This window comes from Chiloscyllium plagiosum, unplaced genomic scaffold, assembly GCF_037043375.1.
Source record: "Chiloscyllium plagiosum isolate Xiang-an unplaced genomic scaffold, Cpla_swu_hap1 HiC_scaffold_24, whole genome shotgun sequence".
NCBI lineage: Eukaryota > Metazoa > Chordata > Chondrichthyes > Orectolobiformes > Hemiscylliidae > Chiloscyllium > Chiloscyllium plagiosum.
This window is the reverse complement of record NW_028270162.1, coordinates 64,254,036-64,269,045: the sequence shown is the minus strand read 5'-3', so window position 1 is coordinate 64,269,045 and position 15,010 is coordinate 64,254,036. Positions and strand designations below refer to the sequence as shown.

Genomic DNA, 15,010 nt, shown 5'->3' with positions numbered 1-15,010 from the left:
CAACTCATCAACTGAGCCGGAGTTCTTCCAGCAACCAACACTTGTTGCCGATGTGGTCACTACAGTTCACAATGGGATCAGCCAGTTCCCACATCATCCAGCTACATTTAACATGCTAATTTACTGTAGAAAACCAGATGGACTACAGTAGGTCATCACCAAAGAGAGAGCTTTAAAAAAGGTTGACTAAGTAATGGTACATAAAGCCTGGGTATAAAAGGGCCGGTAGAGTGGAGAAACAAGGAAAGGCTGGGCGTGGTAGGAAGTTCCAGGAGAAAGTTAACAGTTCCAGTTTCCAGAGTTTCAAGAAAGAACAAGTTAGAAGACGACAAAGCTTCAGTACAACGTAGTTAGAAAACAGGAAGGAGAAGCGGTATGTAAGACAAGATTTATTTGATGGGAAAATCCTGGGAAAATAAATATAAGAGACAGAAGTTTTAGAATTTAGATAAATGTGAGGTGCTATATTGTGGAAAGGCAAATCAGGATAGGCCTTATACACGCACTGGTAAGGTGTGTTGTTGAACAAAGAGACCTTGGAGTGCAAGTTTATAGTTCCTTGAAAGTGGAGTCGCACGTAGATAGATATGAAGGCGGCGTTTGGTATGCTTTCCTTTACTGGCCAGAGCACTGAGTAGCATAGGGGTTGAGAGGTCATGTTGCAGCTGTACAGGACACTGGTTAGGCCACTTTTGAAATATTATGTGCAATTCTGGTCTCCTTCCTATTGGGTCCAGGAAAGATTTACAAGAATGTTGCGAGGGTTGGAGGGTTTGAGCTACAGGGAGAAGCTGAATAGGCTGGCGTTGTTTTCCCTAGAGCGTCGGAGGCTGAGGGGTGACCATATAGATGTTTATAAAATCGTCAGGGGCATGGATAGGGTAAAAAGACAAGGTCTTTTCACTGGGGTGGAGGATTCTAGAACTAGAGGGCATAGGTTTAGGGTGAGAGGGGAAAGATTTAAAAGGGACATCAAGGGCAACTTTTTCACACAAAGGTTGGTTTGTGTGTAGAATGAGGTGCCAGAGGAAGTGGAGGTGGCTGGGACAATTATAACATTTAAAGGGCATCTGGATGGGTATATGAATGTGAAGGGTTTGGAGGGATATGAGCCAAGTGCTGGCAAATGGGCTAGATTAATTTTGGATATCTGGTTGGCATGGAAGTGTTTCACCAAAGGGTCCGTTTCCATGCTGTACATCACTGTACATGCTGGCGGTCTTTCCTTTACAATGTTCCTGGTAGGTGGATTCTGTCTATAACAGAAGAGACAGAACAAGTTACAGTTAAAAGGGAGGCAATAGTATTGTGGCATTATTGCTGGATTGTTTATCCAGAGACCCATGTAATGTGGGGACCTGGATTCAAATCCTTTCATGGCAGATGGTGGAATTTGACTTCAATAGAAATCTGGAATTAAGAATCTGATCATGACCATGAAACCACTGTCGATTGTCAGGAAAAACCCATCTGGCTCATTAATAACCTTTAGGGAAGGAAACTACCAACCTTACCTGGTCTGGACCACATGTGACCCACAGCAATGACTCTTAATTGCTCGCTGGGCAATGAGGGATGGAAAATAAGTGCTAGCCGAGACAGGGAAGCAGGCATCCCATTAATGAATAAAAAAAATTAGCCTTTTTAAAGAAAAATGTGCCTTTTAAATTTGTGGCACTGTTATGTTGCTATTAGTGGGTGAATTAAACTCCCTGTTCACAATCAGCAGCTTCAATCAGTAAATTCTGAGTCACCTTTGTCCTCTGTGTAATCTAATAACTTCAAAAGCAACCAATCCTCAAAACTGTTGATGACCACCAATCTTGCACGGATTTCCTTCTTGCTGGCATTTGTTCCATTCAGTTACTACAATTTCTTTTCAACAGTTCAACTCATTTCTCATCTTGTCAGTTTCATGCTACTTTCAAACCCTAGCCTAGAAGACAGGAGTTCTTAATCTGGGCTGATATCCTGGTATCTGCTGAGAGAGGGTTGCACTGGCAGAGGCATCCAGTCAACTATTTGGTGTATGTTAAATTAATCTGTGGCACTATTTGAACCGGAGCACGGAATTCTTGCTGGCTGACAATCCAACTCACAGCTTTTTGGTGCACAACATATGGCTGATACTTGCATCTTGACAGATTAACATAATGATGACCTTTGTAGAAGTTTGACTTCATAAGCTTCAAATTTCACCATATGTGAAATGGTATGGCTGTACCAATCCAATAATTCTGCTGTAAGGACTTGGAACACAGAAAGAGTGTTCAGCTACTTGACCATGAGATCTACTGCAACACCATTTCCCACAATATTCTCATATTCCTTGATATCATAGATATCTGTAAATCTAAGGAATAATGTTTTGGAGCAATTCAATGACTGAGCCTCCCCAGCCCTCTAGGGTAAAACATTCATTCAAAGGATGTGGGTTTCACAGGCTTAGCCAACGTTTATTGTATGCCCCGGGTTGCCATGGTGATGGTGATGGAGATGAACAGCCTTCTTGAGCTGCTGAAATCTATTTGATCCAGAATCCATTAGGAAGCACATTACAGCATTTTTTACCCAGTGCACAGAAGGAAGGGGGATGTCTTTCTAATTCAGGATGGTGAGTGGCTTAGAGGGGAACTTGCAGCTGTTCTTGACCTTCTAGATGGTTATGGTCATAGGTTTGAAAGATATTGTCCAACAAGACTTGCTCCTGGGAGTGGCCATCCACAACAAGCTTTCTTGGACTCTTCATGTAGACGCACTGGTTACAAAGGCCCAACAACACCTCTTCTTCTTCAGGCAGCTGAATTGTCATCTTTTATAGGAGCGCCATCAAGAGAATTCTGTCTGGATGTATCACTTCCTGGTATGGCAACTGTACCATTCAAGATCGGAGACGGTTACAGAGAGTGGTGAACTTGGCCTGCACAATCACAAAGGCCAACCTCACATCTATAGAATCCACCTACCAGGAACGTTGTAAAGGAAAGACCGCCAGCATTCTTAAAAATCCATCCCACCCTGGCAATGTTTTTCTACAACCTCTACCATCTGGGAGAAGGTACAGAAGCCTGAACACACGCACCAGCTGGTTTTGTAACAGTTCCTATCCTACTGTTGTAAGAATACTGAATGGACTCTCAAACTCTTAACATTCGCCCGTACCTGTGTTTTTGTTTTTAGTGCTATTTACCTATTATTTACTTATCTAAGCGACTTAACTCTGTGATCTGCCTGTATTGCTCGCAAGACAAAGCTTTTCACTGTATCTCGGTACATGTGGCAATAAATTTAATTCAATTCAATGTTGAGATATTGTGCCTCAAAGAAATGCAATTTTTTGGGAACCATGCATCAACTCCTTAAATAATAACCAGTGCCTGTCTACAGTCACAACTTTTAATATATTTTCCCAACTCAGGACGGGTAACCTGTTCGTCTCACCTTCATAGCTCCCTTGATTTGATTTAAGTCTTAGTTTCAGATTGAACGACACAGTTTCAAACCTAATAGAAAATTTTGTCATATGCTTCTCATTTTTCCATATAGTTTATTTTACAATGATATTATTAGCCCTTTTTCATTGCATAATGCTGGATCTAAAATAGCTTATGCTCGTTTGTTTGACAACATACAACTCTAGAAAGCCACCTTTACATATTACAGGAATTCTTTCTCCACAGCACTTGTTAGGTTTACCTAGTCTATACATAGATAAATGTCACTCATGATTACTACATTTCACTTCTTTCAAGCACATCTAATTTCCCAATTTATACAGTGACACATCCTCACTTTTTAGTGGCCTATAACGTAGTCCTACCAAAGATTTATGCTCCCTGCTGCATCTTAGCTCCAGTCAAACAGACTCTACATTTTGTCCTTCTCATTTAAGACTCACTCTCACTAACGTATTAATCCCATTCCTGGTTATCAGTACCTACCTCCCACTTCCTTTCCACTTTTGCCTTTCCTTCCTGAATGCCAAGTATTTTCGGATAATTGGATAATTTGCTCAGTTTATACTTTGAGATGATTCACAGGAGGTTGACTGGGTCAGGACACCAGTCACACTTTACTGTGAGGCTGGGGTTAGAAAGGAGCAGGAGACAACCAATCAGCCCTGAACCGCATTTTCAGACATTCAATTCGTTCATGATTGACTCATGAACCTCGAACTCAACAGTGCAGTGCAGGCCCTTTGGCCCTCGATGTTGCGCTGACCTGTGGAACCAATCTGAAGCCTAATTATCCTACACTATTCCATTTTCATCCATATGTTTATCTAATGACCATTTAAGTGCCCTTAAAATTGACGAGTCTACTGTTGTTGCAGGCTGTGCGTTTCATGCCCCTACTACACTCTGAATAAAGAAACTACCTCTGACATCTGTCTTATATCTATCAATTTAAAGATGTTTCCCCTCGTACTAGTCATCACCATCCAAGGAAAAGGGCTCTCGCTGCCCACCCTAGAAAACCCACTGATTATTTTTTATGTCTCAATTAAGTCACCTCCCAACCTCTTCCCCTCTACTGAAAACAGCCTCAAGTTCCTCAGCCCTTCCTTAAAAGACCTTCTCTCCCTCCCAGGCAACATCCTAGTAAATCACCTCTGAACCCTTTCCAAAGCTTCCACATCCTTCCTATAATGCAGTGACCAGAACTATATGCAATACTCCAAGTGCAGCCACACCAGAGTTTTGTACAGCTGCAACATGACCTCATGGCTCTGAAATTCAATCCTTCTACCAATAAAAGCTAACACACCGTATGCCTTCTTAACAACCCTATCAACCTGGTCAGCAACTTTCAGGGATCTATGTACACGAGATCTCTCTGCTCATCTTCATTGCCAAGAATCTTACCATTAGCCCAATACTCTTTATTCCTGATGCTCCTTCCAAAAGGGAATCACCTCATAAATTTCCACAGTAAACTATTTGCCACCTCACAGCCCAGCTCTGCAACTTATCTATGTACCTCTGTAACATCCTTCAGCACTGTCCACAACTCCACCAACCTGAGTGTCGTCCGCAAATCTAATAACCCATCCTTCTATGCTCTATCACCCTCAATCCCATGCCTCTGTATTTTGTTCAATAGCCTACCATGGGGAACCTTATCAAATGCTTTACTGAAATCCACATACATCACAACAACTGCTTTACCCTCATCCATCTGTTTGGTCACCTTCTCAAAGAACTCAATAAGGTTTGTGAGGCATGACCTACCCTTCACAAAGCCATGTTGACTATCCCTAATCAACTTATTGCTCCCTGGATTATAAATTCTCTCTCTTATAACCTTTTTCAACACTTTAATTATAACCAAAGTAAGGCTAAGGTCTATAATTACCAGGGTTGTTTCTATTCCCCTTCTTGAACAAGGGGACAACATTTGCAATCCTCCAGTCTTCTAGCACTATTCCTGTAGATAACGACGACATAAACATCAAACCCAATGTCTCTGCAATCTGCAACCTGGCTTCCCAGAGAATCTTAGGATAAATCCCATCTGGCGTGGGGACATATCCATTTTCACACTTTCCAGAATTGCTAAAACCTCCTCCTTGTGAACTTCAATTCCGTCTAGTCTAGCAGCCTGTATCTCAGTATTCTCCTTGACAATATTGTCTTTTTCAAGTGTAAATATTAACCAAAAATATTCATTCAGTGCTTCCCCTATCTCCTCGGAATCCATGAGAGTGGTAAGGGCGTAGAATGCCCTACCTGCTAATGTAGTCAACTCAGCCACATTATGGAGATTTAAGCAACCCTTAGATAAGCACATGGATGATTTTGGGATAGTGTAGGGGGACGAGCTGAGAATAGTTCACAGGTCGGCGCAACATCGAGGGCTGAAGAACCTGTTCTGCTCTGTATTGTTCTCTGTTCTGTGTATAACTTCTCACTACCATCCTTCATTGGCCCTAACCTTACTGTAGACATCCTTTTATTCCTGATATACCTACAGAAAGCGTTTTCCTTGATCCAATCTGACAATTTATTTTTGAATTCCTTAACATTGGAATTTTTTTCTTTGTTTATTCATTCACGTGATGAGGCATCACTGTCTAAACTAACTTTTATTGCCCAGAGAGCAGTTAAGAGTCAACCACATTGCTGTAGGCCTGACCAAATAAGAACAGCTGGTTTCTTTCCCTGATGGACATTAGTGGAGAAAACATTTTTTCCCCCCAACAATTGACAATGATTTTACGGTCGTCATTAGACACTTATTTTCAGATTTTTAATGGATTCAAATTTCACCATCTGCAATGGCAGGTTATGAATCCTGATCACAAAACATTAGTTTGTGGATTAATAGTCTAGTGATAATATGCTAGGTACTAGGTAATACCACTTGGCCATCACCTCCCTATCAGTTCCTTGGTGATTACCCAAATGAATTCTTCTATCATTATAGACAACTCAATCAGATTCTAAATCAAAGGAATACAGTCTATCATTACAGAATTTGTTTACACAGTTTTCTAATTATTTCGTAAGATGTGGGTGTCATTGGCTGAGCTAGAATCTGTTGACTCTCCCTAAATGCCCTAGAGAAGGTGACTATTTAAACCACTGCAGTCTATACATACTCCCACAATGCTTTTAGAGATGAGATTCCAAGAGTTTGACCCAGCAACAGAGAAAGAAAGGCGATATATCTCCTGATAAATTCAGTATAGTTTGTGGCTCGAAGGGAAACTTGTACACGGTGACATTTCTGATGCTTACCGCCCTTATTTAACACCCTAAGCCCTAATGAATCAACCCTGCACCTCCTTCCATACCTAATATATCCTTTCCAAGGTGCTGAGTCCAAAATTGAACATTTTGGACTCAGCTGTGGTCGGTCAAAGGCTTTATATGAATGAGGGATACCTTTTATCAACTTTGTATTCCAGACTTTATGGGAAGAAAAAAATTGTTTGGATGTTGAACTCACCAGACTAAAAGTACTTCAAAATATCCATTTTCCAAATAGGTTTTTCACAATTACAAGGTTCAAACATTATCATTTCCATCGATCAAGGAATTCAAAGAAAGCAAATGTCAAGGAACAAGTAGTTTTGTCAGACAAAAGCTTTAATTCTCACCTACCACCCCACCAATCTCCATGTTCAGCGCATCATCCGCCGTCATTTCCGCCACCTCCAAACGGACCCCACCACCAAGGATATATTTCCCTCCCCTCCCCTATCAGCATTCCATAAAGACCTCTCCCTCCGTGACTCCCTCGTCAGGTCCACACCCCCCACCAACCCAACCTCCACTCCCGGCACCTTCCCCTGCAACCGCAGGAGGTGCAAGACTTGCGCCCACACCTCCCCCCTCACCTCCCTCCAAGGCCCCAAAGGAAACTTCCATATCCGCCACAGATTCACCTGCACCTCCACACACATCATCTATTGCATCCTCTGCACCCGATGTGGCCTCCTCTATATTGGGGAGACAGGCCAGCCTACTTGCGGAGCGTTTCAGAGAACACCTCTGGGACACCCGGACCAACCAACCCAATCACCCTGTGGCTCAACATTTCAATTCCCCCTCCCACTCCACCAAGGATATGCAGGTCTTTGGACTCCTCCATCGCCAGACCACAACAAAACGACGGTTGGAGGAAGAGCGCCTCATCTTCCGCCTAGGAACCCTCCAACCACAAGGGATGAACTCGGATTTCACCAGTTTCCTCATTTCCCCTCCCCCCACCTTGTCTCAGTCAAATCCATCGAATTCAGCACCGCCTTCCTAACCTGCAATCTTCTTCCCGACCTCTCTGCCCCCACCCCAGTCTGACCTATCACCCTCACCTTGACCTCTTTCCACCTATCACATTTCTGACGCCCCTCCCCCAAGTCCCTCCTCCCTACCTTTTATCTTAGCCTGCTGGACAAACTTTCCTCATTCCTGAAGAAGGGCTCATGCCCGAAACGTCGATTCTCCTGTTCCCTGGATGCTGCCTGACCTGCTGCGCTTTTCCAGCAATACATTTTCAGCTTAATTCTAAGTTACACAAGCAGTAACCAAGCATGACCATACAGCAACATTACATCGTAATGTCTATCTAGAAGGTCAAACTCAACAAATAGTGGAATTGTTGAACCAACCAATGTTGCAGAAGTGCACCTTCCTTCAAGACTTTTGTTGACTAATCCAAGGGAAGTTCACCCAAAAGAAGGAAAGACTCAATATACTAAACACATTGCTGAAATTTCATGGATTTTCGAACACCTGGATATTTATCCCTTCTCTTTTTTCCCGCACATCCATCTCTGAATCACTTGTTGCAAGACTTAAAAAAAACATGATTTGTCATCAGCACATTTAATAGAAACATTCCTTCCTAATTAAAGAGCTAGCTGCAGTTTCAGATTGCTCTGCTGTGACTCAACTCCAAGGGTGAGTCATTTTGCTGATTTACTTGTTAGTTTTGTCAAGGAAATCCTCAAGGAAAAGCAATTAGGCCAAGGCTCATTGTTAACGGAGGCCTATACATCCAATCGTTTAACTCAGGAGATTCAGATCTCCAACAGCACCAGCGATTTGTGTAACTGCGTGAGTGGGCAGCTCCCTGAAGTAGGATTGCTGAACATGTAACTGGATTCTGCGTGGGAGTGAGCAGCATGTTGAAGCAACAAGTCAAACATGAGCAACTTGTCTTCAAACTGTACAAGCTCATTTAATGTAAGACTGCAGCCTTTCAGTCTATGCTGGAATTGATATTGCTGAGATGTTCATTTGGGCTGTCACATAAAAGCAATGTTGTTTTCAGCGACTTCATTCTATTACCCAGCCATGACAAGGTTTGAAAATCCATCCAAAGGCTTAAACACACATACCTGTGGAATCTTCACTGTGCACCCTTACAACAATCTGAAATGATTCTAAAAAGCTTGTTCTCACTGTATATCTTCCCACACCAGCTCCTTTATAACATAAAGCAAACGAATAGCCTCAGGAAGACTAAACTCAGATAAAGTCATACAGGTTGTAGTACCTGCATTTCCAAATCTGAGATGTATCAGTAAAATCAACAGTGAGCCTGACCTTGAGTGGGATAAAGGCCCCTTGATTAATGCACATATTGCAAGTAAAAGTTAAGATATGCTACTGTGAGGTTAACATGCTAGAAAGTTTAAATGTGCTCAATAACACGGTCAAGCTTTACTTCTGCCCATCAGACTAAGCTACAAAATGGAACATAACTGAAAACAGGATGTCTTTCTAGTTATCCTCTCACAAGGTAAAGGGTCGAGAGGTAAAAATGAAATCAGTTACAGATTGCTGTAAGCATTGTTACATGGAACTGTACTTCCTTGCAACGGGATATATTAAATGCAGAACATGTTGCAAAGCACTTACCTTTCCAGTTGATTGTGTATTAACGGGATGCCTCCTTGCAGATCATACAACTGTCAACCTATGTACAGAGTTTCTGTTGCCAAATTAAACCTAAACAAGCAAAGATTCATCTGCTCGCAGTTTACCAGTCCAACAATATTACAACATAAAAATAAAACATAGTTCCTTCAGTAAAATGGATAACACAAAGGTTTTTATTAAGCTCAAAAATACACATGCCTGAGCTAAACTTTGTTAATGTACAATGTGTGCTAATTAGCCTTTCCAGAGATTACACAAATGAATTGAGTTCTGGGACTGACAGCTAAGTTCCAGCACTCAGACATCAGCAATGCACAAAATAATTTGCCCAAATTCTGTTCAACCACACAGGTCACACCAACCAAGTGACTCAACAAAGCCCCCCAGGAAAGCAGCAGAGGTGTGAAATGCGTACATATTTAGTTGACTGACAAGCTACACATTTACAGAGACATCATGGGAACCATGCAGAGCTTTTCACATGAGAAGGGGAAAAAAAGGCTTTTTAAAATCCATTCATAAGCTGAAAGCACAAACATAATTAAAATAGTTTGCAAAACAAAAACATGAGATTATGAGGACAGTTCTATAAGTTGACTCCCTGATGCAAACTGTGACAACTATGATCAGTCATCACATTCAGGAAGATTCTTATCTCATGTTATTCTGATTGATTTGGTTTCAAAAGCCAAAGCACATTTTGATTAGACTGATAGATAATCATAATCAACACTTTCGCATAGAAACAGGTTAGATTTCAAAAACCTCAAGTCAATCTCTCACAGAAATCCAAAAGGCCAAGTCCAAAGATTCCACACTGGGACATGGCCATGTTAGGAAGTTGCTTGCGCTGTAATCCTAACTTGTTTCATGATTCACTACTTTATTTTAATTTCATAAAGTTTTCTTCTTTTCCTTCCTGTGAAATTAAAATTCAAACCTGTGGGACATTTTGACCAGAATCTAGGAAGGTAACAATAAAATATTGTAAATGGACATGATGTGGTGCATAGTTTCTAGACAGAGGATGCTCCTGGAATTACACCTGACCCAATACATGTGAGAGCAAAGTCGTTTCATAGAATAAACTAGCAATTGTTGCCACATGTATTTTTACAAAAAGAAATATAGTAAAAAGTTATTAAAAAGTTTTATAAAAGTTTCAATAGCCCCAATCTTTGGCCCCTTTCTCCCAATTACACCTACTCTTGCTAGAAAATCAGCAGGTATTTCTCCAAGAAAGCTCCTAATGCTTGTCTGTGGCTGTTCAACATGAGGTGTTATTCCAATTGGACCTGGGGATTAGTGAGCAGGTGCAGAAACATTGGCCCAGTTCTCTGGCTTTTAGCAGTAGCCTCCATCCTTACCCTGTTAGTACAGTATAAGGAAGGATAGAATCTGCTGTAATCTGGTCTGTGGGTCTCAGTACAATGCATTACTTCAGCACCAGTTCACAGAGTTGTACACCACATACATAAAATCATGCAAGAATCAGTGATCTAGGTCATGCAAAAAATCTTTAATTTTCTTAAACTTCATTTACATACTAATGGAAGGTCAACAAACGTTGTCCCAAATAAATTTTATTTTGTTCCTTGGATAGCAACATAATCGGTTTTCCTTATTTTCAACCTCTTAAGAGTGTGCCCGTTCATTTGTTTAATCCCTGATGGATAATCTCAGATAATTCAATTATGAAAAGAACACCAATAGCCTGTTTTTATACAGTAGCCCCTTTGCCTTACTCCCCATATATTCCAACTAGGGCTCACTGGTGGTGATCAACAACAGGGTTGTTGGCTATTGCCTCCCTCCCTTCCTACTCTAATGTCCCTGAGGACAATTCTCAAGGTCCAGCTGCAGATGTTAGGCCAATCACAGTGGTCTTACACATTTTCCCAGTAGGTTGTCAAAACAGCAATCATTGCAAACTGAATGGAGATAGACTGAAGTTTGCTTTGCACCTTGATCTTACAGAGAAAGCAGCACCTACTTTGGGACTCAACTGTCTGGGATTTCTGTGCAGTTCAGTAACTCGTTGGTTTTAGAAGATCCAAACCTGGAACATTTAATATGTTACCCATAAGTCAACCTACAGAGTGGCCCATTTTACAGTTAAATACCTGTGCTATTTGCTGTCCTCCCAGAGGAACGGAGCTTTGAGGCGTGGACGATGCAACAGAGGCAGGTGGGAACCGTGGTCGTACAGCACGGGTCATAGAAGACATCATCTTTGAGGACAGAGGGACAACAGACAAGTAATCGCAAAACAAGAATGCAGTGCTGCAGGAATGAAAGGAAGCACACACGTCCCTAAATGGGCCAAAATTGGGCAGCTTGCAGCCACCTTCTGTCATACTGAATGTTTGTTATGTTGCATTATAGATAGGGAAAAGCTCAGTCAGCATCAACAGACCTGAAATCTAATCAGGAACATAAACAGGTTTATATTTGTTCTCACTGGAATTTTTATTTAAAATCAGAAACTCTGATTTCAGTTATTTTACTTTATAAATAGCTTATACGAGATATTATGGGTTCATTAAACTTTGGTCCATTTACTAAATTTCTATGGCAGTGTTGTCCAATACACATTGCCGACTAGCACAGATGTGGTTACAGTGACGCAGAGTTAGCCACATGCACCAATTTGTGTAGAAAAAATCTTAAACAAACTCACACCAAATATCTAAATGTAACTGATACTTCACCAAACCAACATCTACTATCTATCACTAACCAAAAATGTGAAGCACTCAACAATCAAAAAACACACTGATATTGATTATACAAACCTATCAATCAACACATGAGGTTAAAGTTCTCATGAGAGCATTGAGATCCATTGTCCAATGACTTAGTCTATAAGGGATTTAACTGCTATAACTAACTGGCTGTTTACTGATCAGGCATGCAATTAGACACCCATGCTTAGTAGAAATCATATTGGACAACACTGACCTACAGCATGCTGATAACTGTTGCACTGACTGACTTTGCCCCTTTCTCAGGGGTGCTGATGATACCTGAAGTTCAATGCCACCACCACTGGCCACACTCCGATTCCTCAGCTCTCTGGGCAATTCTGTGCCTATTTCATCTTGGCCTGAGGATACTGGGTGCCATGATGTCACTGCAGGTTATCAGTCTACACAAAGAATATCCTATATATCTTATAGTTTTTGAGGCTTTTTTTGTGCAAATATTTTCCTGACCAGCTTTAGATTGTTGCCACTTTGCAAAGTACATTTACGGTCTTGACACTCTGAAGGTGGAAACAATCAAGATAATAATAAATCACTGAAGAGAAAATGGCAATTCTTCCTACCCTAACCCTTTTGAGTTTCATAGGACGTGTGTACTTTCAAAAATAAAGTTTAAATTCAGCAATATTTAAACAAAAGAGGCAGCTTGAGCAGAGACTGAGGTGATTCCATTAGTTCACAAAAACACAGAGACAGCCAGCGAAGGGCAATGAGAGGTGATTAAAACAGGAAGCATCACAACATGCACTCATGACAAGCAAAATCTTCAAGAAAACCCCTCTGCAAAATCGCCAGCTGGTCTATCTCCAACCAAAGCCATAACATTCCTGAAGCTTTTCACCAAGTTGGCCACCATCTTTTGATCAGTATTTCCGTGCACTGGCCATTACTCAGTAGCTTCCCTCAAGTGCTGGATGGCTGGGCTATCATTGTCTCTGTTGCTGATTTACTCCTTCCCAATTGGATACTTTGTTTCAGCATCGATCATATTATGCAAAACCAATATTGAGGAGATTACAGTTGTCATGGCACCTCATCATCCATCCTAGGATACTCTCTAATAGCAACTTGTAATACCCACATAAACTTTCCAGTAAGAATATAATTTACAGAAGTTAAGACCGAGAGTGCACCTGGGCTATGCATACTGTTCTATTCCAAATCTCACTGACAAAAGAAACTATTGCTGTCTTTTGCAAGGTCCACTCTATTAGTCGCATTCAATGCCGCTCCTTTGTATTACATAATATCCATTGTTCCTCAGCCATCTTCAACCCACTGTCCCATATACTCATGTATATTCTCTGTATGGTCATCCTCAAACTAAGAACAGGTACTGAGTGATGGGATAGCCTCTTATCAACCCATGAGTGCCCTTCAGTATCCATCACAATGCGAGTGAACTGCACCACGCCTTCCCTCTTACTGCTCACACTGGATATTCACAGGAAACACAAAATAAATTACAAAATTCTCTTGTTCAAGTGTTTGCACTGGTCAGCAACAGCCCTGCAGCCAAGAAACAGAGAGAGAGTAACCATTTAGCATGAGGTAGAATTGTACCCCAGCCCAGACCAAGTCCAAGTGCTATTGCCTTATTGCTCAGAGCCCAGTTACCCCTGTTTCATTGTCGGGGCTGCAGCTTGTCACCAGAGAGTCAGAGCTCCGCCTGGTTCTTGTGCTACATTGGGCGAGGAGGGGAAGAGAGTAAAAGGTGAGTGGGAGACAAATAGATAAAGAAACATTAAGTCACAGTGCGGGACATATACAATGACATGAAATAGGAGCAAGAGTGGATCATTCAGCCCCTCAAGCCTACTCCACCATTTAGTGAGGTCATGGATGATCCTCTGTCAATCTTACTTCCTGCACTATTCTCACATCCTTTGATACCTTTAATATTAGAAACCTATTGATCACTATCCTGACGTACTCAACATTTCAGATTGCACTGGTGTACGGAATTTCAAAGAGTTACCACCCACTGAGTGAAGAAACTCTTCATTTCAATCCCTTATTCTGAGACTGTGTGCCTGGCTCTCTTTTCCAACCCCTCTACAAAAAGAGAGGTGCATTTACCCTGTTGATCCCTGAAAGAGTTGTATGTTTCAACGAGAACAATTCTCATTGTTCTAAACACCAGTGTTCTTTCTGGCTCCTCAACTCAGGAATAAACAATACTCCAGGTGAGGTCTCACCAAGGTTTTTTAAAATTCTACCTACAGAAAGTAGGTCAGACCAGTCCTTAGTACTTTCAAGAGGGTTGGGTGGGGCACAGTTGATCAAGAGATCATGCTCGTGTCAATCATGGGCACTGTCTGCAAGCAAACCAGGGACTTGGCTACAGAGCTCTGTTACGAGGAAGAAGATTAGATTAGATTAGATTAGATTTAGATTAGATTTAGATTAGATACAGTGTGGAAACAGGCCCTTCGGCCCAACAAGTCCACACCGCCCCGCGGAAGCGCAACCCACCCATACCCCTACATTTACCCCTTACCTAACACTACGGGCAATTTAGCATGGCCAATTCACCTGACCTGCACGTCTTTGGACTGTGGGAGGAAACCCACGCAGACACGGGGAGAACGTGCAAACTCCACACAGTCAGTCTCCTGAGGCGGGAATTAAACCCGGACCTCAGGCACTGCGAGGCAGCAGTGCTAACCACTGTGCCACCGTGCCACCCAATGGCAGACAGAGTGACTGGAAGGCATAGTAGACAGCAGGGGTGAGAAAGTTTATGAGAGGCACGTACAGAGTGAGAGAAACACACAGAAGAGAGAGGAAATAGAAAAAGGTAAAGGCATATTTAAATGACAATTTAAATGTGCAACAGAGAAGGTGACCGAAATA

General features: G+C 41.8%; 1 protein-coding gene across 4 annotated transcripts in view; it reads right to left on the bottom strand.

Moving 5' to 3' along the window:
* Window positions 1-15,010, bottom strand: part of med15 (mediator complex subunit 15) — a 168,562-nt gene that overhangs the window by 68,424 nt on the left and 85,128 nt on the right. For 3 of the 4 annotated variants that reach the window (XM_088000269.1, XM_088000270.1, XM_088000272.1), the window contains one exon: window positions 11,513-11,620. The exons of the other annotated variant lie outside the window; for it this stretch is intronic. In XM_088000269.1, coding sequence (XP_087856395.1) covers window positions 11,513-11,620 — 108 coding nt within the window. The remainder of the gene's footprint in view (window positions 1-11,512; window positions 11,621-15,010) is intronic. 4 annotated transcript variants of the gene reach the window in all.